At 35.0% G+C, this 26,593-nt stretch overlaps 1 protein-coding gene across 5 annotated transcripts in view; it reads left to right on the top strand.

The window, feature by feature from the left end:
* MPDZ (multiple PDZ domain crumbs cell polarity complex component) overlaps window positions 1–26,593 on the top strand; it is a 189,427-nt gene that overhangs the window by 82,617 nt on the left and 80,217 nt on the right. For all 5 annotated transcript variants that reach the window (XM_056117064.1, XM_056117063.1, XM_056117062.1 and 2 more), the window contains exons 13-21: window positions 96–235; window positions 3,085–3,231; window positions 4,249–4,413; window positions 6,745–6,927; window positions 8,158–8,367; window positions 11,816–11,932; window positions 15,782–15,949; window positions 25,412–25,693; window positions 26,098–26,221. In XM_056117064.1, coding sequence (XP_055973039.1) covers window positions 96–235; window positions 3,085–3,231; window positions 4,249–4,413; window positions 6,745–6,927; window positions 8,158–8,367; window positions 11,816–11,932; window positions 15,782–15,949; window positions 25,412–25,693; window positions 26,098–26,221 — 1,536 coding nt within the window. The remainder of the gene's footprint in view (window positions 1–95; window positions 236–3,084; window positions 3,232–4,248; window positions 4,414–6,744; window positions 6,928–8,157; window positions 8,368–11,815; window positions 11,933–15,781; window positions 15,950–25,411; window positions 25,694–26,097; window positions 26,222–26,593) is intronic.

The raw sequence follows: 26,593 nt of genomic DNA, 5'->3' as shown, positions 1-26,593 counted from the left end.
GTCTGTTGTTTCCGAGACTTATTTCTATAGACTTCACTTGGAGTGAGATAATCTGATTTTTGTCTTTGTCCTTCTGAGTCACTTCACTTTTGCAGAATACCCTTTGCTGTCAGCTGAGATAGATGAAATAGAAGAGGCACAACAACAACAACAACAACAACAACAACAACAACAACAGGAAGCTGCCCTGCTGGCAAAGTGGCAAAGGATTATGGGAATTAATTATGAAATAGTGGTATGTTAACTTACCCTCCTTTCGTTTTTAACTTGTAAATTTATTTGAGCAGAAAAATTTTTAATTAGGATAATAAAGATTACTGTGACAAACAATCCCAGAGATGTAGAACATGCCCAGGGCTTTTTTTAAGCCTTTAATATATAAGATTCAAGTAATAAAAATTTCAGATTGGCAAAAGTTAGATGTAAGTAGCACTGTACCACTGCACAGTCCCCCCTTTTTTCATCAATTTCCTGGAGTGGGCCCAGTAAGGTCTCCATTGTGAGACTTGTTGTGACTGTGTTTGGCATATTGAATATGTCACGGGTAGCTTGCCAGGCTTTGCCGTGTGGGCGAGATATTCTTGGTAGCTTGCTGGGCTCTCCTAGAGGGGCGGAGTAATCGAACCCTGCTTGGCTGGGCGGCCAAGTGCAAGGCAAATGCCCTACCGCTGTGCTCTCGCTCCAGCCAAATATTCTTTAAAGGTTAATCTGTGGTCTGTTCTTTTAATGTTCCCTCTACCTTCAAGTTAATGATTATTAAACATTATATATTATATTAGTCTTAAGCTTGGCACTAGAGGGAAAAAACTCAAAACACCAGTTATAAGGGGCCAGGCACAAATCAAAGGGCTGGAGTACATGCTCTCTGCAGATGGGGACCCAGATCCAATCCATGGCAGCCATTGTCCCTGACATGGCTGGAAGGAAAAACATAAAATAAATGGAATGAAGCCACAAGCCCCTGATTCACCTAAATTTTAATATAATTGTCAGTATTGTATAGTATATAGATCAAATTTTTTTCTGATTCCTAAATTTGAGATATTGAAAGTCAAAATAGAATTATAGAATTTATTTATATACAAAATTGCAGAAGTAGTTTACCCATTCCAGTTCTATTATGCTTACATTTATTTCCATATTTGGTCTATTTATGCGTGCATTTATACTATCATTATGCTACAGTAATTGATACTTTATGTTTGTCAATTATTTGCTGGCTAGTATAACACTTGTGATCTTCTATCCTACAAAAGAGGTTTAATGAATTTCACACTAATAAGGAATCTTTTCATTTACACAGCAAATTTCAAAAGAAAAATTTCTAGATTAGGTAGAATTTTTCATATTTTTATATTCAAGTGAGTCTGTATTAGAGGAGTTAGAATATAACAAATGACATAATATTTATGACAGCTAGCATTTGGGGGGGTTCTTGGTGCCAAATAATTTTATCAGGGTTATATTAGTATTCGTGACAATGATCTTGTAAAAAACACTCAAGATGATTAACCAACCTTCAAAGAACAAGTAATATAACTGCTATTGACATTTTAAATTGTTGCAAGTCCAGTTTAACAGTAGTTAATTTAGCATGAAAAGTAGAAAGGGTGAAGTTAATGTAACTGATAAGCATAATGAATGCTGAAGTTAATGTAACTGATAAGCATAATGAATGCTGAAGGGATCCTTTGAAACGTCATTTCATCCCAGAGGTCAGATCTGATCCTGTGAGCTTCTAATCGCCCCCTGCATCATTGCCTCTCAGTACTCCCACAAAACTGTTCAGAGTAGAAGTTTGCTGTAAGAAATAACGGAAGATATTCATTTGCTGTCATCAAATATAAATAAGACATAGATCTGAATTTAAATTGTTTGCTATGTATTTATATAGTATAAGCATTGTCATAGAATGAGTGGTGTAATGAAAAAGGATTGGTGAACCTTACCAGCGGAGACTTGGAGAGCTGCTTAGAGAAAGTTATACCCAAATTGGGTTTAAAGAAATGAGAAAGAGTCCAAATAGCATCAGATTTCAAAGTCAAATTATACAGCTTTTGATAGTAGCCTACACATACTGTTTTATGTTGTGAAAAATGCTCTTTTAAGGCTGAACAGCAGTTTCCTTAATTGTAAAATAAGGGGGGTTAGGTCATCTGTAGTATATTTTATGATTTTAACATTATACTGATTGAATTGTATGCAAAAATGGGTGGCTTCCTCACATTCTTCATTATTTAGTATAATAGAGGCAAATAGGAAACTCATGCTCCTGTTTGAAATTTTGGTTTACATTTAAAGACCAATGTGGTCTCACTGCTGCTTGTGGTCAGGAATAGGGGGTAGTTGAGATTAAAGATCTAAGCTTTTTACTTGCCTTGTGATATTGGTTAAGATAACCTCTCTAAACTTCATTTTCCTAATTTGGGAAGCAAGGATGGAAATTGTAACTACTTATAAGAAGCAAATGAGATAATCTATGTAATGGGATTAGCATAGCCTCTGGTATATACTAAGTGCTAGGTATTCATCTTTTATTTACTTTCATTTTATTTTTTAAGTGTTCATCTTTTCTGTACTGTTGTTTATGCTCAAATTTGTGATTTTTTTTTCTTGCGTAGTTTTGACTGTTTTCCATCTGTTATCAGCATCTGTAGGTGCTGCGATGTCCTGGGTTTTGGCTGCTTCCTTTTTATCTGTATAAATTTCATTAAACTGATAGATACTGGCGCTCTTTCTGAGCAAACTGCTAAAGGCCTTCCAACCTCTCAGTCCACTTTTTTATTTTTAATTTTTGGGTCGCACTCAGCACTACTCAAGGTTTTCTCCTGTCTCTGCTCTCTTCCCTCAAGGATTACTCCCAGCCTGACCATCCTCAGGGATTCCTATGTGGTGCCAGGGTTTGAGCCCAGCTTGGATATATGTAAGGCAAGCACCCTACATTCTGTCCTCTGTCCAGCCCCTAAGAGCAGTTTTTGAAACTTTCCTAGGAAAGTTGATGATTTTTGAGTTAAATGAAAAGTATGCATAAGAAGAACATATGAAAATTGTTAGAATTATTGTGATGATTTTTTTTTCTTTTAGGTGGCGCATGTGAGAAAATTCAGTGAGAACAGTGGGTTGGGGATAAGTCTGGAAGCAACAGTGGGACATCATTTTATCCGATCGGTTCTGCCAGAAGGTCCTGTTGGACACAGTGGGAAGCTTTTCAGTGGAGATGAACTGTTGGAAGTAAGGAGCTGTGCCACCCCCACCCCTTAAATAAAATTCTGAAAGGCTGCAGGAGGCTTAATGTGGTGAATAAGTAAGTTCTTATTTTAAGTTTCCCCCCAAAGGGTATTTGAGAAAGATACAGATAAAAATCTAAACAAAGCAGAATTTTTTAATCTGCTGGTACATTAATCTTTACACCTGATTTCACGCTAGCGTATTTTTTTAGCACCAGAGAATAATAAAAAGTTTATTTAAGCATTTTTAAAACATTCACTATTTGGATAGATAAAACATTCACATATTTAGAATTTTTTAAAAATATAAAAATTGTTTGTTAATATTTTATTCTGTACCCTGCCACCTAGTTTTCATTACCTTTTCCCCGGTAACTACCTGTTGTATCTGACCCTATGTCATATTTCTTTGATTTTTGAATGAATAAATAAATTTTGATATATACCTCTCACACTTTTAAAAGCATTATAACATGTAATATGTGACTTTTCCATTTCTATTGTTTTAGGTAATAATTATATTAAATTTAATATTTTTAAACTTGGGGGGTCATACCAAGTAGTGTTCAGCACTTAATTCTGACTTAGTGCTCAGGGATCACTCCTAAAAGTGTTTGGGGTACCATATTTTTTGGTGCTCGAGATCAAACCCTAGTCTGCCCTGTGCACAAGACAAGTACCTGTACTATCTCTGTATGTTAAAATCTTAATTTTTAAAATAATCCCTATCCTCTGAGAATATTCTTGTTATTCTTTTCTAAACTACTGCATTCATATCAATGAAAGGTAGCATTCTTCGGGTACTTTAGAAGATTCAATTCTAGAAAACACTAAACTTCATGTAAATTAATTACCTCTATGTGATCTAGCTGCAGTTATGAACATCACAGCAGTGTGATGGTAGTTGACACAGTGAATTTTATATTTAGTTTATATCTACGTATGTGCTATATATTTAGTGAAAAATGTTTTCATGTTATGAAATATTGTTGTTTCTTGCACAACTTACCTTTTCCCACAGGTGAACAGAATAAATTTGCTTGGAGAAAATCACCAAGATGTGGTGAACATTTTAAAGGAACTGCCGATAGAAGTGACGATGGTGTGCTGTCGCCGAACTGTACCAGCCTCTGCCCAGTCAGAATTTGAGAGTCTAGACTTAAGTGATATTGAACTAACAGAAAAGGTATCAAAATTGTGGGCATGAGAATGAAAATAATCTGAGTGTTGAAGGAAGACAGAGTAGTTTTAAATTGTTTACTGAATCTATCATGTATTATTTGGCATTTGACTGCCTCACATTGCTCATGAATGGTGGGACAGGTATTAGAGTCAGGCAGATGTCTCTTTGGAAGGAGATCTGTGGTTCAAGCTCTGTGACTTGAGGACTGGCACATGAGTCTGTGAATCTTGTTATTTTCCTCCAGAAAAGGCCATGAGGCCTACCTTAGAGGACTGCTCTGTAGGTTAAATTAAGATATAGCCTTTTTATATACTTTACAAAAGATATAACTGATGCAAATGGTGACCATATTGGTGGCATACATGGGAAGGGAGTTTACATATCATACTCAGCTAAATTACCGGGGAAGTGGCTAAAATATAAGTGGCAGTATCTAAAGCCTAGATGAACACATCATTCTATTTGCAGGCTGTGCCTGTCAATGTGAGATATTTGGTTCCATAATATTAGCTATGAAAGAATGCACTGATTACTATTATTACCAAAAAACACTATATTTTTGCTCATATATTTTCCCATTTATATCAAATTGTCAATAAAAGAAGCTTATAAATATTTCTAAGGAATCAAATGGATATATAAAGTTAAACTTTAGACTTTGTATAAATAACAATTTGACCAAATTATAATTAAGATATAATGTGCAAAATGAGGTACTATTAGGATAAAAGGGTTAGTAATTAGAATGTTTTTAAAGTTTGAGTAATAAAATATGCTGTTTAATATTAATTTAGATGATTAGAAGAAACCAGTGGTATTCTAGTCACCATGACTGATAGAATAAAAAATTCACTGCAGTGAATTTGGAGAGATAAATGTTCCCATAAAGAAATTAGAATTAATGCAAAACGTAACCATAATAGCTGAAACAGTACATAGGACATTTGCCATCTGCATTGCATGTGGCCAAACCGGGTTTGATCCCAGGCTTTCCATAAGGGCCCCTGAGCCCTTCAGGAATGATACCCGAAGAAAGAGCCAAGAGTAAGTCCTGAGATGGGTCTGGAAAACAATGGAAACAATGGAAATGCATCCAGGTGATAGGGGGATTGCTAAACAGTCAATAAGCAAGATAGAGAAAGATAAATCCATGGTTTACTCATTGTGGTATATATATATATAGATAGATAGATATAAAAGCAGACTCACCAAGACTATTACAGACTTTTAATACCAATTAATGGTTACCTAACGGGGCAGGGAAAAGGGAAGAAGAATGGTACAGTTGGGACAGAGGGAACAGGTATAGTTGAAAAATAGATGTGGACTTTTAATGGTGAGCTTTATGTAGTACACTTATGTTCTTTTCAAGTGATCCACAACTAAAGCTTATGTGATATTACAATGCAGTGTTAACTTCTATTAAAATTTAGTAAGATAAAAACATAATCTCAAAGATATGTAGCACTTGAAGGCTAGCGCTTTTCATAAGTGATATCAACAGACAAAAATCAGTGTACATATTTGCAGCTGTGGTCTTAGGCTGAGAAATGGTTGATTAAAAGTAAAGACGGTGCAAATTAGTATCTCAGAATCAAAAATAATGTCTTTCCTAAATTATTTATATATATATTCATTATCAAACCTGATAATAAACATAGACTTAATATTTAACTGATAGAAGCTAATGTTTTTGATCCCTATTTTTATGCTATATGCTTTATAATGTTACCTCATTTAATCTCAGAAATCCCACAAGGTGTAAGACTATGAACCCCAGCTTAACAATCTTGCTTAAGGCAAGACAGACAACAAATCACTGAGGTAGGCTTCAAGCCCAGGTCAATCTGACCTGAAATCTTGTCTTGCAACTACATGTGTTAATTCATCAATGAAAAATATCATGTGTACAATACACAACATTATGCAAATATACTTATTTGCAGAAAGTACAAGCCTTTAACATATAGCCATTTCCTCTCAAATTCTATTTGAGTTTTCCTTCAATATAAAAATAGCTTTATTATTTGTTTTTACTGCAAAGATTATTTAACACTGATGAAAAACATAAAACTCACTTATCTTAAATATAACTGTTGCATGGTTTTCATAGTTGATACAGAATTACACACTTGAATTCCTGTCATAAGTTTGAAATTTCTTTTGATTTAACAACATCTACTATTATCTTAACTTCTAAAGGCTTTATACTTTTACATGAGAGTATTTTGTTCTGGACAGATGCTAAAGAATCTCACTTGTTTTAGTAGTGTCGGTATGTTTTTATGCTAAACGAGTGTTTTTGAAATAAGAGCTGCCTGGTCTGTTATGCAGCCTCACATAGATCTTGGCGAATTCATTGGGTCCTCGGAGACAGAGGATCCTGTACTGGTGATGACGGATGTGGATCAGAATGCAGAAGTTCAAGGACCTTTGGCCATGTGGGAGGTTGATATTCAGTACATCGAGCTGGAGAAAGGGAGCAAAGGACTTGGATTTAGCATTTTAGATTATCAGGTAAATGCTTCCTATTCTTAACATTTTTTTAAAGATAACATGCTAAGGTTTATTATTGATAGCAATAATCAGACAATACATTTTTACTCATCAGAGGCTCATACATCTAGTAAATCTTTGACAATAATTTATGTCACTGAATTATCAAATAATTTCTAATGTTAAGTTCATTAAGCTCATATTTTAGCTATTGGAAAATATAGAGCAGGAAGAATACTTTTTAGAGTAGCCCAGCAATATGCCTTTTTTAAAAATTATTTTGGGAATATATGTAAATTATTTATTTTTGTGCTCTAAACCCATTGTTCCTATTTCAAGTGCAGTGACAGAAGTATTAGACTTATTTTTTTAAGTTGAATAATAGACTTAGAACTGGATATATTATACATTCTAGTATCACTATCATTTGATTTAATAATGAATAAGCTTAAAGTGGTCAAGTGTGGCCTATATTCTTACATGCATTGTTTTGTGTGATGAGTAACCAAGGAAACACTGAAGCTTGTCTGATAGGGCACAGCTGTTGCTCCTCATTAATTAATAATGAGCCAGAAAGTCATCTCGGATGACTTTAGGGAGTTGTGTTCTTCATGGGGTCCAATTCTGGAACCTTATTTTAATATTAAAGTTCTTGTGTGACTGGAAACACAACTACCAACAAATTTGCATATATTGCATGTTTTAAAAAGGTGGATCCAGAAAAATAAAAGGTGGATCCAGGACCAGGCACATATCCCAGTGGCAGAACATATGTGAGACCCTGGGTTCAGTTCTTGGCACAGCAAGAAAAAATAAAGTAAAAGTTAAAAGGACAGACTCTCCATCAACATAGCATATTCACACCTACTCAGATTTGTTATATCTTCTGATTTTTTATAATTACATTCTGCTTCACATATACTACTATTTATAACTAATACGCTGGTTATTTTAGCTTTAGATGGTAATCATAAAAGTTGTCAATGTAACAAAATTGATATAATTTTTAAGTTATCTGTACAGTTAGGTGGTCTACCGAACAATAATGGAAAATGAGGACAGCATTGAGTAAATTCCTCCTTAAATATTCTAAAATGAAAATAACCTTTACCCAGATAATGCATTGTAAGGATTTTTTAAAAGCCTATTGAGAAAATTAATCATTTATTACATTTCAGGACAGATAACCTTTAAACACATTTTTTCATTTTTATAAGGAGTTCCCATTTCTTTCCTTTTCCATTCTGCTAGGATCCAATCGACCCAGCAAGTACTGTGATTGTAATTCGCTCCTTGGTGCCTGGTGGCATTGCTGAAAAGGATGGCCGGCTTCTGCCTGGAGATCGACTCATGTTTGTAAATGATGTGAACCTGGAAAACAGCAGCCTGGAAGAAGCTGTGCAGGCCCTGAAGGGTGCGCCATCGGGGACTGTGAAAATAGGAGTTGCCAAGCCTTTACCTGTAAGACTTTGAATTTTATCAGTTTTCTTTTAAATTTGCAAACAGGATTTCTTTAGACTTAATTTTAGCTATAGGCATTCTCCTGGTTGAATCATACTATTTTTCTCTTGTTTTGTTCTTCTGATGTCAGAGATTGAATCCAGAGCCTTACACATGCGAAACATGTGTTCTAACATTAGCTAGACTTCTTTGGCTGAATCAGGGCATTTTGTATTTTTCCTCAGTGTGAATATTGACTCTGTTATTATAAAGGCCTAATTTTGAATCATTTTATTTTTAAATCACAAAGAAGGGCAAAACATCCAAAGATTTGGGAAGTAAATTTCTAACTTACTGCTTTCACTTTTGACACTTTCATACAAAAAAAAAGGTCAGGATAAATATAGAATCAAATATTTTCACAGAAGTATCCAATCAATATAGTAGGTATGGAGAAATTAGTAGCATTAATGACCGATAGTGGATCTTATCTTATATATCTTACATTAAAGTGGAATAAAGTAGAATCTCTGTGTGAGGTACTTACTTTCTACATTCTATTGACTTCATTTGCTGTCTGCTTCAGATTGGGAAATTAAACTTTCGCTAGTGAGTTCATCAGTTTGTGTCTTCTGATAGGGAAAACCATTATAGTATCAAAAATAATTCATGATACGTAATAGTAATATTTTTGGTATACCAATTTCAGCATAACATTTATTGTTGAATTGAAAATGTGCTAGAATTCTCTATATTTATGCTTTTTCATGTAGAAACATAACTTAAGGGTAATTATACCTTTTCTTAAGATAAAGCAAGCATATAGATATATTTGCATAAGCATCAAGCAGATTTGTCGACTCGTGAAAGAACTTCTTTCAAATATGAACCTTTATAAAAGTTTTAATATTATTTGTCTTTACTTTTTATATGATTATACATTTTAATAACTTTTTGGAAAAATGACAAAAGGAGAGAAAAAGTGCATAAAAAGAAATACTTAGTGGCTTACTATAAAATTCATAGTAATCACAGTAATCTGATTACTACAAGTAATGATTAATATAATAAAGAAATTAGATTAATATAATAATTACTATATTGCTTGAAATCAAAGCCAAGTTTGTAGAAATTATAACAAAGGTCAATATAAGTAAAAGTTAAGTATAAACATAGACTCTGCGGGATTTTACAGATTTGTTAAGATTGACCATTTATTTGGTTCTGGTCTTTCTGTTAGATAAAGACAAATGGCAAGTATGACTTGATAAGTTGTCATTACTGTTCTTAATGAGAAGCCTTTGTAGTTATTCAGAAGCTGAAATTTTTCCCTAGTTAGTTCCACAATGAATTTTTATAAAATAGTATATAAAGTTCCCAGTTTTAAAATACACAGTGTTGTATATAGTAAATAACTTTTTTGAAGGGAAAGTTTACTACTGAACTGATCTGCAGAATATTTTTTTCTATAATACTTCTTTTGATGGTATTGCCCATATAAGGTGATGACACAGGCAAACAATGAAATATATGCTCCAGTTTATTTGATTTTAGAGTAGACGTTTTAGATTTTCTCTTATTGTATGCAAGGTAGTAATAGTTTAGGACTGCAATTCAAACAGATTGTGTACATGTAGAATTGCCTTTTACATTCTTAAAACCAACGTAAACTGAGACTTTATTGTAGGTGTCACTGACATCCCTTGAGGGATAAGAGAATTGTTAATTTTTCTTTTTAATATTTTCCCTTGCTTTTTTCATGTCTTACTACTGCAAAGTTGTCGTTTATATTTTAAGTTATTATTTATCCAGAATCTTTGCAAGATAAAATTCACTAGAAAATTATTGTGATTTTAAAAATAGCTAATATTTAACAAGAATAATAATTCCGTATGTTATTAATACTTATTGCCATAATTATTTGACAATACATTATTGTTAAATGCAAATGTTGAATCATATTGTATGCCTGAAATGAATAAATTTTATATGTTCGTTATCTATCAACAATGAAGAAAAGAAAAAGCTAGTATTTCATATCTCTCAAACTTGGAGTGCTAGGAAAAAAATCAACAGAAATCACAAACTGTATCATAAGATTTTCAAAGCAATGTAAGGAGCAGCAAGTTTTCAAACAGCAGCTGCTGCAATATATAATTATATTATTTTGTTACTGTACCCTGTAAAAAGCAAATGTAGCAAATCAAGATAAGTGAAGTCAGCCATTTGATAGGCTTTATGACATTTTTTTCTCTTTGGCTACAATTTTCTTTAAATAACAAGAGGCAGGAAACTATTTAATCTTTTAATCTGGAATACTTCTTATAGGGTTTTAAAACTGCATCATTTTCAAACTGTATCTTTTTCCCATAGATGCTTTCCTTTCTGGAACAATTTTCAAATCTATTGAAAACTACTTAATTTTCAAATAAAAGCCTTTAACAATTATCATTATTAAATTATTTCAGTACTACATAATTTCCTTTAAAATATGTAAAACGTAGAATTTGCATAAATGAGCAATTAGCTTGCTCAGATAAGATACCTAAACTATCTAAAATGTTAATTTAGAGTGAGACATTTCTGATGACTGCCCATAGAAGTTCATACTGCAAGAGTAAAGTTGCTCAGGAAATATATTATGACTACGGCTTAACGCACCAAAACAACAGTATTTTATTTACTGAGTTTAACTCCATTTTCTTCACTTTAATCTCTATGCTATTCAGTTTATTGGGATAAACTAAATAAACATATTTGAACATCAAGTGAAAAGTTCCTAAAGCTTTGCAACTAGCGAAGTTTGCATAGCGAAATTCACAAAAACTAGATAGTAGCCATGTGACTTCATGTCTAAACACTGAATGATGCCTCATCTGTCTGATATTAGATTTTAATATATTTTGACAGGTACATCATCTAAAAAGTCTAGAAATGTCATGTGAAACCTGGAAACTAAGCAAATGTCCCTGGAGCAGAGAATACACAAGTAAAATACATGTTCACAGTACAGCAATAAAAATTGAGTATGGGATGAAGTAATGCTGATTAAAAGAGCAAGACATAAAAACAGTACATTTATAAAGTTCAAAAAAAACTAAGCTTATAATTCAGACACATAAGTCTGATAAAACTAGAAAGACTTAAGTTTCAAAAAGTCAAACACTGCCTCTAAAGGTAAAATTAAGGGGTTGTGATTAAGCAGAGATTTTCAGGAATACTCAAAAAAATAAAGGAATGAGTTCTCATTTAACAGATGATTTGTTATTGAGATAATATCCTCCTGTGTCTTAACAGATAATAATGTTAATTATGAATATTTATAATGCTCTGTACTCACCTTTCATGTTATGATCTCATTTGAAAACTACCATTTTACCTCTCCTCTCCCCTCCCATTCCATCCCTTTTCTCTGTTTCTGTTTTTCATGAACTCGTCCTCAAACACTGAGCTTCATTCTTCCCTGCAGCTTTCACCAGAAGAAGGTTATGTTTCCGCTAAGGAGGATTCCTTTTTCTACCTGCCACACTCTTGCGAGAAGGAAGGGCTGGCTGACAAAGCCCTCTTCAGGGCTGACTTGGCTCTGGTTAGTGACTGTGATTTATCAAGCTCTTTTTCAGAAACCTTATATATCTTAGTTTTGCCTTTCAAAGTACTTTCTGGGGCTGGGGAGTTATCCCTAAGGGTACCTATGCATCTTTTGTGTATAAGGTGTGGATTTGAGCCCTGTAATTCATGGCCCCGCCTAACACTGATGGGAATGATCTCTGTGGAACACACTTGGAGCTGTCTATGACCACTGGTTAGTGTAGCCCAAAGGCAACAGCAAAAAAAAAAAAAATATCTACAGTCTTGGGGCTGGAGCGACAGCACAGCCAGTAGGGCATTTGCCTTGCACCCGGGTTTGAGTCCCAGCATCCCATATGGTCCCCCGAACACTGCCAGGAGTAATTCCTGAGTGCATGAGCCAAGAGTAACCCCTGTGCATTGCCGGGTGTGTCGCAAAACAAACAAAACTACAGTCTTGACTAAAGTCTCTGATTATTGTTCTTTTAAAAATGAAAAATTTCCTTCTGTAGTTAAGCAAAATAGTTTTATTTAAAGAGTGTGGAGAGGGAGGAAAGAGGAGGGAGCAGAGAGAGAAAGAGAGAGAAAGAGGACTTCTTAAGATGTCCAGGTGTCCGAAAGTGCAGATCTCAGGTTGAGATGCGGGTGACTGTCCAAGATAAAGAATACACTGTCTTTGCTTTTTTTCTTTTTTCCCCCCGCGGATGGGGTTGGGGAGTTGTGGGAGGTTGAGCTCTACTAGGCAGTGCTCAGGGCTTACTCCTAAGTCTGTGCTCAGGGATCACTCCAGGTGGTTCTTAGTAGACTATATGTAGATCTGGGTATCGTGCTTGAACTGGCTGTGTGCAAGGAAAGTACCTTGACCTCAGTAATGCAGTGCTGGGAATTGAAGAAGCATCAGCTATATTCAAGGCAGTCACCTCAACCCCTGTACTGTCTCTCCAGCCTTGTCTTTACAGTGCTAGTGATTGTTATGGTTAAAAGCTGGAAAAAAAATACAAAACCCTTAATATATGTGTAAACTGTTTTTTGACTTATGGGAAACAGTTTAGCAATGAATTATCCCAACAAACAACATTAATCTAAAAAAGAAAAAGTAGCTGGAGAACTTATTCTCTAATGAGTTCTAATGACTTATTCTGATAAGAAATGCTCTAATTTCCAAATTTCGTATCTAGTCATATTTTTCTCTTTTTAGAATTCAGTCAAAAATCAGCATTTTTGTGTCTTTTTTGGGAGGGGACACAGCCAGTAGTAGTTGGGGACTACTCCCAACTTGGTGGTCAGTAATGACTCCTGGTGATGCTGGAGAGACTATACAGTGCTGGGTATCAAACCTGGGATTCCTGCATCAGAGCAGGCACTGCCAAGCTTTTAGACAAATTCCTGTTTCTGCTTTTGTTTCTTTTTTTAAGGGAATAAGTATTTATTATATATTTATAATGTTAAAATTATATTGGTGTGGTTTACTGATTTAGAACATATACAATTGAAAAAACAGTTTTTATAATACATATGCAAGCATTAATTTATTTACTGTTAATTTCTAAACTTAATATTCTATTTCTGTATGATAGATAAATATTTATTAGAATAAACATATTTTGGAACCATTTCAAGTCTTTGATGAATAAATACATAGTTTCTGCTCTAATTGTTTGATAGACTAATGCTATGTTGTCAATTAAAGATTAAAATGAAATATCCAGTATAAATATGCACATGATATTTATACAGCATAAATCTTGCATATTTTGTTCCCATTATCCTTACCATAAAGATTTCTAGCCTAACCTTTTTGTCAGTAAGGATTGTCCAGTTTCACTAAATAGCAGTATGGTTGTTTACCAAGTATTTAATATAAAGGTGTTGGACTAAAGAAAGAATTTAAAATTGTGAAATTTTCCTTTATGTTTTAAAAACTAATTGTTAGCATGTTAAAGCAGAATAAGAAGTATGTCATTGATTTTGGCAATCTTAAATTAGAGGGCAGTTATTTGAGACTTTCCTGTTAACAATCTTAAATTGTCAGTCTTTAAAATAGCCTTTTGGAAGATTTTGCTCTATATTATCATACGTGTAATATTTTCACTTTTTAATACTTTGCATACTAGGAACTACGCTTAACTGTATTCTGCCTGGCATTCTATTAACACTTCAAGACTTATTAGTTTATAATATTCTGAACTATATATATGGCATATATTTTTTAGCAGTTATGAACCACTACAAAACTTGAGAAAGTATGTTGCAGGACACAAATATATTATCTGTAGGAATGACTCAAGAAACTATTTCTCTCTAAAATTTATATGAGTTCACTGAATTTTCTTAAGTGAATGCCAACCAAAAAGGTCAGTTTTTTCTGTGAGCTTAGTCTTTTAGTATAGTAGTAGTGTATTGGTCTTTTCACCAAAGAGCTATATAGTCTTGTATTAGTTATTCAGATTCTCTGGTTTCTATGTTTTCATCTTGATACTAATTACATGGATTCAAGATTAGGATCTCTTCAAAAATTCGTAGGATATAGGTATTAAAGTTGGTTTATTGTTACTTAAGTAAATATTTATCATAAGGAATTTTATTTGAATCAATAAGTAGGTAGAGATGTGAGTACTATGATATGAGTACTATAATTAAGATTGTTTTACATAAAATATTAATAGGATAAGCCTCTTTGTCGTAACTTATTATTGAATTTACCACTCACTAAAAAGGGTGACTTTAGGATGGTCCCTTTATTTACTCAATTTTCGCAAAAATGGCCTCATATAATGTTTTAACATATAAAATTATAACTTCTATCAAACATTGAATTGAGTTGAAATCACTAAAAATACACATATTTTCCCTTTGAGCCAGAGAATAACGGCTGAAAATAGAAAATGATAGTGAAGTCATTTCTGTCTATGTTGAGGTGTAGCTGAATGAATTGCAGTAAAGTATTCAGACATATTCATATGACTTAATTTATTTTAGTTAGTTCTGTCACCGTAGAAAGTAATAAGATCAATAGAGAGTATATTATTAAATTTTCTACCTCTACAGTCTATATTAATTTTAAACAGTAAAATTTATAACCTAGCTTGAATATTACATCATTATAAGGTCCTGTAGTTGTTTATACAATTTTATCATGAAGTCACAGAATTTCATTTTGGTTTCTGGTGATCACCAGAAAGATCTTTATCTAAAATTTTATTTATATTTTGAGAGCACATGCAGTGGTGCTTAGGGCTTATTCCTGACTCTGCACTTAGGACTCAGTCCTGGTGGACTCGGGGTCCATATGGTATGTCAGGAATCAAACCTGGATCAACTGTTTGGAAGACAAAAGCCCTAACTGCTGTGCTATAATACTGACTTCAAATTTAAGATATTTTTTATCTTAAAATCTATTTAAAATATTGTAAATAAAATATTTGTTAGTGAAATTTACAAATAGTTATCTAGCTGCTTTATTGAACAGATTAGTATTGAGTAGGAAAAGTGGTGGCTCATTCATTGCATTGTAAAATTCTAGAAATTGAGCCAGTTTTTTTTAAATTATATGAGCTGCAAAAATATTAAATACTTTCCTTAAATACAGTCTGCTTAAATGTAGATTGACCTAGGCTTTTTATCAGTTTTTAACCTTTAGCCCTTTTATTGATGAATAAAATCAACCTTCAAAGTCAGCACTCTTTGCTACAGGGGGCCAGTCTTATCCTAGTTCTCTTTATGCAGTTTCTAATATATTGAAGAGAGTGAAATGATTAGGTAGAAAGTAGAATTGAACAGAGATCTCAAGTCTAGACTAATATATTTATATGCATATATGTGTAATAAAATAGATATCCCAGCTAATGTTTGATGCTTTTATTTCTAGGTGGACGCAAATGATGCTGATTTAGCAGATGAATGTACATTTGAGTCTCAGTACTCTCCCGATAATGGCAGTATCTACTCTACCCAGGCTTCTATCTTATCTCTTCATGGCAGTGCTTGTAATGAAGGCCTGAACTATGGTCCTTCACTTCCATCTTCTCCTCCCAAGGTATAAAGGAAACATCAATCTAATTATGGGAGAACTGCATGTATAATTTTTAGAGGTCATTATTTATGGAATTTATGAAAGTAGTATATTACAATGCAGGACTTCTTTCTCTGACCATGGGTTCATTATCGTATTAAAATATTATTTTAACTTGGTAATGTAAATTAGGTATCTTTCTGACTCTTAGGGACTACTTAAATATCTGTTCTGTGACACAGCATGACAGAAAGATACAAAGCTTTGGTTAGATTTTCCAGTTAGAAAAAAAAAATTAAAGAAAATATTTTTCATTACATTTTCAGCTGGGTCTGCTTAAGAAAAAATATGACTGTTTTCTTAATTGCTTTATACTGATTTTAAGCAAAATTGGGTAGTAAAATATTTATTGAATTAATGTACTATTTACTAGTTATGTTAAACTTAGTATTGTCTCATGTTTTTATATAAAATAATGCCAAAAATGCTGTACTTAGAAATCATTGTTAAGTGGCAAAGTGTGTTTAGGACATCAGTATGAATGAAGTATTGTTACTGTTTGACAAATGCATTCCAGTTATATTTTAGAAATAAATTATTTGTGTAAAATAATCTATACATTTCTGAGTACGTTGATACTTTTATTTCTAGGTGGACACATGATAAATAATTTTAATAGGTATTTTTTAATCTGTTCTTTTTGTGCGTATGGAATAAGTTGTTTTAATGTGAGTTTCCTGACAATGCTAGTTTAAACAATGAGGTTTAACACTTTTTTGTATATGAACATTTAACTTTTACTTTCATAATTGTCTCCTTATCGATTTTGACCATTTTCACTTTGTTATTGTTAAACATGTTTATTTTGTCTAGAAAATAATATAGAAAGCAATTTTTTGTTTTTTGCTGAGTGTGTATATGCGACTTTATGTATCTTTAAAAACATAAATATGTATGAGAATGGAACTTCTCAGCTGTAGGAAAAAAAATATTTTCAAGATAAAAGGGAAACCTGGCAATTTGGCTATTATTTCTAATCCATGAAATCATTTTCAGAAAAAGGAAGAGTTGAAGAATATATGGCAAATTGTTAATGCTTATTAAATCTGGGCATACTTCACTTATTCTGCTTTGTGGAAAATGTACCATAAGTAAACAAAGATCAAGATGAAAAAAGCTAAACTATAATTCTAAAAATACTGTGGCTTTATTTTCCATATGAAACGAATTTGATGAGAGGAATCTATGTTCACTAGTAAGTTTGGAAATAAACTTCTATAGATCTAGCACTTTTCCTCTTTTCCTGATTAGCAAGTAAGTTTTTTGCCAGAATATTTTGAAAGCTTTTTTTTTTTTAATGTTCAAGGTGCACCTGTTATCTTTGCAAATGATGCTGGGCAATCTCCTTGAATTGGTTTGCAAGGTATAATCTTGAATGGAGCAGCTGCTCCTCTCATGACACCTGAGACTGTCTCTCTGACTGTGTCCTGTCTGGAATGCGTTCAGGCTTTACTGGCCTCGGGCTGGAAGCTGAGTTCATCTCCTAATGGAATCTCCTAATCCACAGCATGGCTCACTTCTTGCCAGTGGGACAGATTGCATTGTTTAATTTAGTAATTGTTACTTAAAGGGATTACACAATCTGCATACTGAGAAGCATATATTTTACAGGGCAAATGCTGGCTGTATGCAGTGCAACATATTGGCTTACTGACGTCTGTGTGCTCCCCCCGCCCTTTTTTCCCCCACACAAGCAGTTTACTCTTTTGTTGAAATTTTGGCAAGCTGGTCTATCAACTGAAATATTTAAACTATAAAACAACGAAGAAGACATTAATGAGGGTGTTTTAGAACACATTGTAAAACTCCTGTGTGTTTTCTGTTTTCTTAGAAAGTAGGACTGTTCCTGCATCATAGTAAATCTCTGCAATATTTTTTTCTGTTGGCGTCTTTTTATACCTGGATAGTAACTAGAAAATTGAGTTCAAATACATTTTTAAATAGGTTCTGCTATATTTATTTTAATGTGTTTTTAATATACATATATTCTTTTTTTTTTGCAAGACGGGATGGCAGTTTGATATACAATGAATACTTATTTTTTTTTTCTTTTTCGTTTTTTGTTTTGGTTTTTGGGCCACACCTGCTGGTGCTCAGGGCTTTCTCCTAGCTCTGTGCAATTCTGTGGATCAAACTCGGGTCAGCCATGTGCAAGGGAAGTGCCCTACCTGCTCTGGTCTCTCTCCAGACCTTTTTTAAAAGTAATATAAGTGTATCCCGGCAAGTTACTGAGAGTATCTTGCCCGCACAGCAAAGCCTGCCAAGCTACCCGTGACATATTCCATATGCCGAACATAACAAATCTCACAATGGAGATGTTACTGGGCCCGCTCGAGCAAATAGATGAATAACAGGAGGACAGTGCTACATGACAGTTCTACAGTGCTAATATAAGCATACCTAAGAATTCTTTATTAGATAATGCCATAGAGTATGATGTATATTACAGAAAATGCCTATGGATATTCCAGTAAAACAAAGAAGCTTTTGTGGTGATTTGAAGAAAAGATAAACCAGACTGCAAAGATCTCAGGGACCCCTTTGGTTCCTAGCTTTATATATGTAATAATCTTGAAAACAGTGGAAGCAAGCGTGCAACAATTTATCCTTTCTCTACCTTGATGAGTGGTCCTCTGACTTAATCATGTCCACATAGGACTCAGAACCATCCTCCAGGGACTCCTTAATTCACAAGGCAGAGTCTGGATCTGGACAGCAACTTAAGTCATTAAAGGGCTACAGGAGATGGGGTATTCTTGCACAAATTTCTCCCATCTGGGGCTCATTGTCACTGTAACTGTCCTCCCGTTGTTCATCCATTTGCTTGAGCAGGCCCAGTAACGTCTCCATTTTGAGACTTGTTGTTACTGTGTTTGGCATATTGAATACATCACGGGTAGCTTGCCAGACCTTGCCATGCAGGAGAGATACTCTCGGTAGCTTGCCAGGCTCTCCAAGAAGGGCAGAGGAATCGAACCCGGCTCTGCCAGGCTGGCTGCATGCAAGGCAAATGCCCTACCGCTGTGCTATCGCTCTGGAAAAGTTCCTCATCCCCTCCATTTAACTAGTTATCATGTAAGGATTTAAGGTAGATGACCATTACTGAAGTATGTGAAATATTTTTGCTTCTGTGGCATTTTGATGAATTGAGGCAGTCTGTGGATTTAACCTTTATTGTCTTTAAAAAGAGAATTTGAAGACAATAGAGCCAAATTATGGTTTGGGGATATTAGTGCTTGGGTAGTAGGTGTGTTTGGGAGCACACAAACTGAAGAGATATTCTACTCCTAAGATCTACCTTGTGAATCAACATTATTTGACAAATAAAGGACAAGAAGCCAGTCTTCCTGTTACTACTTTTAATTTTTTTAAGGAGTCCATATTAGTATTTCTCAGTGTTTGTTCTTGTCTGTGTGCTTAGAAGACTTCACCATATTCAGGCTCTGAACCCCGCCTCAGTCACTCCTAGCAGGACCTGGGGGACCATATGTGATGCCTGGATGAAACTCTCGTTGTCTGATTGCAAGGCAAGAGCCCTGCCCTCTGTATTATCGCTCCAGCCCACTTTATTAAGTCAATTCTTTTTTTTTTATTAATCTTTAAAATTACTCTTTTAACTTTTAATTATTAGGTAAATATAATAAAATGAATAAATAATAATTTTAAGTTAAAATGCTTTAAAATATTTCGGGGTCAGAGAAATAGTAGCGTGAGTAGGGTATTTGCTTGGAATATAATCAACCCTAATTCCACACCTGGCTCCTCACATGGTACAAGAACTTCCCCTGAGCACAGATAGGTGTGGTTCTCAAATCTGAAAAATACAGACTAAATGTTTTGTTTAGAGGACTAATATGGTATTGTGAGAGACTATGCTTTTATATATTTTTCCTTCTTTGGCACAAAAGAAACCAATAAATTGACTCAGAGGCCTAGTGGAGTGAAGGTCCTTGCCCTTTGCATGGGAGATCCCAGTATGATTCCGTCTCTGGCACTGCCAGAAGTGATCTCTAAGCAGAGCCAGAGTAAGCTCTAAACACTGCTAGTTGTGGCCCAATCTCCTCCAATAAATACATAAATGATTTCTACAATTGGCGCATTTTTGGGGGGTGGAGGAGGCATTACGGTCACATTTGGCAGTGCTTGTCAGTATATAATAGTGTACTTTTGAGTATACAACAGTACACTTTTATAGTGTAGTGTATATGTAATATCATAGTTTTATAGTATGCAAGAATATAATTTTGAAAAAATAATACTTCTGTAATTGGTTATTGAATACACAATATATCCATTGAATAGCTGAGTATTCAGATGTTCTATGTAAGAATATTACCGAGGTAAATAATTTGTCCAAATGTAACTTTAACTTACTCATTATTCTTAAGAAACTCGTTACTTCAAATGTATTTGATTTTACTAATGTTTCATCACCATCTTCCCATGAAAACAAGGATATCAAATGGAGCATATTAATGTGTGTTTTTGACAGATGTCAGTGTAGATACCAACTTGCACCAGAAAAATTATAGTTATTTTTGGACATTTCATGGATGAAAAACTCTTATCCTTTAGACCCATAAGACTTTATAAATAAATCTCAGGTGGTTCTTCAGCAACCAGAAACATTTCTGAAGTAGGCGTATGTTGTCTGCTCTGTTATTGAGTAGCAGTTTCTAAGTGTCTGTGTTAACTCATTCATGAATAATGCACTGGAATTTCTGTAATAAGACCTACAGTAAGCCCTAGATAACATGGTTGGCTTGACCTCTTTTTCTACTGAAAAGCAGTTTTGTTACCTTTTTTTTTGAGGTTTGGGAAGATGATTTATTTCTACTTACTGTGATTAATGTAATAATTCAGAAAGTAACCAGTTACGTAGTTAAACACATTGCTAATTTTCATAATAAATAATCAAAATTGGGTGAATTACCTGATAGGTTATTGTGTAGGTGTTAGTAGTATGCTTTTGTGTTGATTGTGTAATTGATAGATAATTAATTAGGCTTCAGGAGTACAAAGAATAAAAACTTTCTATATTTTTTCCTAGAGACTCTAACCTTCTTCCTTACTTGAATAACATCAACGCTTTCCTCAAATGTTTCTGATATTGATAATTCTATAGAGATGATAACTTGCTTTAAGAAAATCAGTGTATCCAGCCTATTGGAGCAATTGATTGATTACCTATTGAGGGAAAAAAATGAAAAGATATTATACTCGCATACAATAGCCTGACATAAATTTGAATTGGGTTTAACAATCTGCTTTATATTAAAGAATGCAAAATATATTTATATATTTTTAAAGCAACATATAAATCTCATAAGCAAAAAATATATGACAAATTTTATAAAGATCCTATAGAACATTATGCAAGGAAGTCTTGATTATACAAATAATCCATTTCATATTTATGTATGTGGCTTATAGAAATTCAAAAGACAACTTATCAGCTGGAAATATTCTTTTCACATATACCATAAAGACTTTATATTCACAAAATATCAATGACCAGAACAAGTGAAAACAAACCACCCAGTAGAAATGGAATAAAGGTCCAAAGAAACAGTGCAGAGGTTAATAAGTAATGCAGTGCAGGCCAACCCAGTTTGAACCCCCAACACCATGTATGGTTCCCTGAATACCACCAGGAGTAATCCCTTAGTAGAGAACAGGAGTAAGCCCTAAGCACCTTCCAGATACCAAAATACGTAAATAAAGTATAGCACAGCGGGTAGGGCGTCTGCCTTGCACGCAGCCAACATGGCCAACCCGAGTTCGATTCCTCCGCCCCTCTCGGAGAGCCCGGCAAGCTACTGAGAGTATCTCGCCCGCACGGCAGAGCCTGGCAAGCTCCCCGTGACGTATTCGATATGCCAGACACAGTAACACCAAAGTCTCCAATGGAGACGTTACTGGGCCTGCTCGAGCAAATCAATATATTTTTACAAAACTAATTTTTTGTTTTGTGTTTTGGGGGCACATCCGGTGGTGTTTAGGGCTTGGTTGTGGCTCTGCATTCAGGGTTCTCTCCTTGAGGTCCTCAGGGAACCCTCTGACCTACCAGGGAGTAAACCCTGGTCTTCTGTGTGCAAAGCAAGTACCCTACCTGCTGTACTATCACTACAGTCTCCCAAAGAACTTTCACAGGAGATATAAAGTTACCTTATTGGTTGTTAAGAAAATGATTTTGTTTTAGATATATTTTTAAATTAATATTTATTGTGATTTTTTTATTTATTTTTTGATTTGTTTTGGGGGCTATTTTGGTGTTCTTGAGGGCTTACTCCTTATTCTGCGCTCAGGGACCACTTTTGGCCAAACTGGGAGAACATTTGGGTGTCAGTATAGAACCTGGGTCGGCCACATGCAAGGCAAACATCCTGCCTGCTATGTTTTCTCTCCAGCCCTTATGCTGAATTGATACTTGAAAAATGTCAACAGGTGAGCAGTAGAGCTCAAAGAACAGACTCAGCAACACTGAAAATGTGAAATTTAAGCTGCACCACCAAACTTTGTAATGTGCATGTCAAAGTGACAGATGAGACAGGAGCTTGGGGTAGGGTGGGGTATGGGGACACTGGTGAAGGGAAGTTGAAACTGGTGGTGTGATTGGTGTTGAAACATACGCCTAAAATTCAACTCTCAATAACTTTGTAAGTCATGGTTCTTAATTAAATAAAAACTCAAAAACATATCAACAAAAGAATTGAAGATAAAGTTGACATATGTAGGAGTTTAGCATAGTACACCAGGCCCCGATTAAATTCCTAGCACCACGTAACTTCCTGAACATCACTGATGCAGCTCTCGAGATCTGAAACTTGCTGGATGTTGCCCCCTAGACCCTTAAGCACCACTGGGATGGCCCTCATGGTCCCCAGTGCCAAAAAACTCAAGCAATGCTGCCTCTTCTAGCACCTGGAATCTGCTTAGCATAACCTGGGAGGTCTCTTTACCAAAAAAAAAAAAAAAGTGCTACAATCTGCCACAGTCCATGACACAGTTTTTTGCCTTAAACTCATATATGATCTAATATAGGTGTTGCAGTTGACATATGTGTTCATGTAAGACAATAGAATTTTAGAACTTTAAAAAATTGTAAATTTAAAGCTCACCACGGTTCTGTGATGTACACAGACTGTTAGTAAATCATGGCTTGAAAATCTGCCTTAGTGGTTCTTTCTGTTGTATCTTATGGAATGTTTATGAAAAATTTCCCTAAAATCATGTGAATGATATGCCTTTCTGTTCTTCATAAGTACCTACCTATAAACATCTTTTAAAATAATTTTCTAACAGTGGAATGGACATCCAGTAAAATACATGAAGATATGAATCCACCCTCATAAAAATGATCAAAAGGAAACTATTTCATTCATTTCCTCATGTATCTTATTGGATGTCCATTCTACTCTTAGAAAATTATTTCAAAAGATGTTTCTAAGTTGGGGGGCAGCAGGGCAGGGACTGTCTTCCTGAGGCTTGGGGGAGGGGCAATGGGGAGCAGCAGGGTGGGGACTGTCTTCCTTGGGGGAAAGATAGCACAGTGGGTAGGGTGTTTGCCTTGCATGCAGCTGACCTGGGTTTGATTCCTCCTCCCCTCTCGGAGAGCCCGGAAAGCTACTAAGAGTATCCTGCCCGCACAGCAGAGCCAGGCAAGCTCCCCATGGTGTATTGGATATACCAAAAACAGTAACAAGTCTCAAAATGGCAAAGTTACTGGTGCCCACTCGAGCAAATCGATGAACAATGGGAGGACAATGCTACAGTGCTACAGATTTTTATGGATCTGAACCATGTAATATCTTCATTTGATTTTTTTATAATAATAGAAATTATTATTGCTATTTCTAATGCTTTTTGAGTAACAAATAATTATATATATTTTTCTCTAATATCTCACAAGGAGTGGTCTTACAAAATACATTTAGTGAGATTCTAGCCATTATTTAAAAATTTTGTTCTTTCAAAGTCTCACATAAAGTTAGAAAGTTCAAAGTTTAGAATTTCCAGCTTTATGTAATGATATCATATTCCAAATAGATGTTCAATCTTGAAAATTAGGAGAGTCGAGACCAAAATTTGTAATATGAATAACTTTTTCAATGTTAGCAAGGTGACTTAGAAACTGTTGAGTACTCTATTTCCCACACACTTTGGGGCATGGACCCCCAAATGCCACCCTCGCTTTGTGCTTATCCTGCCTGGTTCTCAGTGGGTTGGCAGTGCTATTGTGCTTTTCTGCAGCCCCAGGCTGTCCAGGGCAGTTGTGGTGGATTCCGACATTCCACTGACAGCATGGGGGAGTAGGGAGGGGTCAGGAACCCACACTAGGTTTGGCCCTGGGTCCAGGTAGAAGCCTAAGTACTGACTATTGGTTGTGGGAGCCACTACCTAGCAACCCCAACCCCTCACCCCCTACCCCCACCACACACACACATGAGGTTCATGCCAGCGCTGAGGGCATTGTGAGATCCCCACAGGAAGCCAACTGGCCATATATTTTTTTTAACTAGTCACCTTTATCTCACTATTCCATGGACATGGAGTTGGCAAGTACCTGTGCCTAGAAGGAGGATTTGGGGTAGGACAATCCTGGTCTTCTAGGCTGCTCCGTGGAGACTTCTGGGGTTTTAACTACAGGGTATGCTGATTTCACGCTGATGCTTCTCGTATTAATATGATCACAAGTTTGATGTGTACAGCACATTGATAACGTAGCTGAATACAATTATTTTAAATATGAAAGTGTGATGACTTATAATAGAATTGTATTGTGTTTTAGTCTATACTTAAGAGAAATCAGACAACCAGAAATTTTGTATTGGGACTTCATGTACCTCCAAAGATGATTCAGCAGTTTTATGAATTTGATTCTCATTGAAATAATTGCCAGCCTCTTAATGGAATATCAGCTTTACCCCAGTACAAATGAAGACTACAAACCACAATAATAGTTATATTGATCTTTTCTGTTTTTTTTTCCCTTAAGAGGAAATACACATATTTCAAATTGTACCGCAGGTCTTTTGGCCATCCATTTATCTAATATATTACATTTAGGGTGATCAGTCTTGAAAAGTTAAGTAGTTATTACAGTGTTAGTAATAAAATTAGAACTTTGAATTGTAACATTTTACATACTCACAAATATTATAAAATGACTTCTTTGTAAATTTATGTTTCATATGTAGGAATTATTTTTGAAATCATTTTATTATGATTTATCAATCTACTAGAGGTGAGCAAGCCAAGAAAATATTAAATTCTATCTGATATTAAAGCACATTTTGAAGAGAGGCATATTACTTTATGTTCTCAGGGAGATAGACATAATAATATCCAAATATCCATTATTTCTAATTAAAATTATAATTGTGTTTCATGCACCAAAAATTTCTTTCATTCTTTCTTTATCAGGATATTGTTGAAACTTCTCCTGATCCAGTACTTGATCTGCACATGTCTTTGGAGGAACTATACACTCAGAATCTCCTGCAAAGACAGGATGACAATCTGCCTTCCGTTGATCTGGGCCTGGTACCTGCTTCTGGGTTTCCCATAAGTGATTATACACCTGTGCAGTCTCTTGATCAGTATCAATGTGAAAATACAAGAGCATGGGCCGAGCCTCACCTGCCAAATGAAGTTATATCAAGCTCAGAATTCACTTCTTCTTTACTACCTGATTTATCTGGAAAGGTAGTACCTTAAAGACGGATATTATAGACTATGATGAAGTTGCGGCTAGTGAAGTGTTACAATATTCTGACTAATCTTCCATTGGGTGCCAGTGCTCCCAGTCAGGAGATTTTCAGAAAGTAACCTATGAACTTGTTTTGATTAGAGGTGCTTGCTGAATAGAATGCAATCAATTATGCCCAAAAGTAGAGAGAAATTATGGGGAATCATGTCTGCCATGGAGGCAGGGGGAAGGTGGGAAAGGGAGGGTTATACCAGGGATCTTGGTAGTGGGGAATGTGAATAAAATTTTTAAAAAAATTTTAAAAATGCAATCAATTAGAGAGTTTGGGTGATGTTGAAATCATACTCCAAAGTTTAGTTTTCTGTTCTATGTCATTCAGCATTTTCCCCCTTTCTGGCAGGGCTCTGAGTTCCTAATCCAACAGAACTCCTTGGCTTCTACTTCTGAGTGTGATATGCTTCAAAATGTATCTGAAGAATCTTTTGAGAGAACCATTACCATAGCAAAAGGCAATTCTAGCCTGGGTAAGTTCCTTATTTTCCACATATACTTTCCCTCTTAGTCCACTTGCCAAGATGAATTATTGAACTGTCACTGTCACTGTCACTGTCCTCTCGTTGTTCATCAATTTGCTTGAGTGGGCCCAGTGACATTGTGAGACTTGTTACTGTGTGTGGCATATCGAATATGTCACAGGTAGCTTGCCAGGCTTTGCTGTGTGGGCAAGATACTCTTGACAGTTTGCCGGGCTTTCCAAGAGGGGCGGAGAAATCGAACTCCGGTCCACCGCATCGGCTGCGTGCAAGGCAAACGCCCTACAGGGTTTCAATATTTTTGTCTGTAGAACGGAAAACAGATGTCATCATTTTTTTTATTTTTCTGTGATTTCTATTTTT

The sequence above is a fragment of the Sorex fumeus genome, unplaced genomic scaffold (assembly GCF_029834395.1).
Source record: "Sorex fumeus unplaced genomic scaffold, SorFum_2.1 ptg000034l, whole genome shotgun sequence".
NCBI lineage: Eukaryota > Metazoa > Chordata > Mammalia > Eulipotyphla > Soricidae > Sorex > Sorex fumeus.
This window is presented reverse-complemented; position numbering and strand designations above follow the sequence as displayed.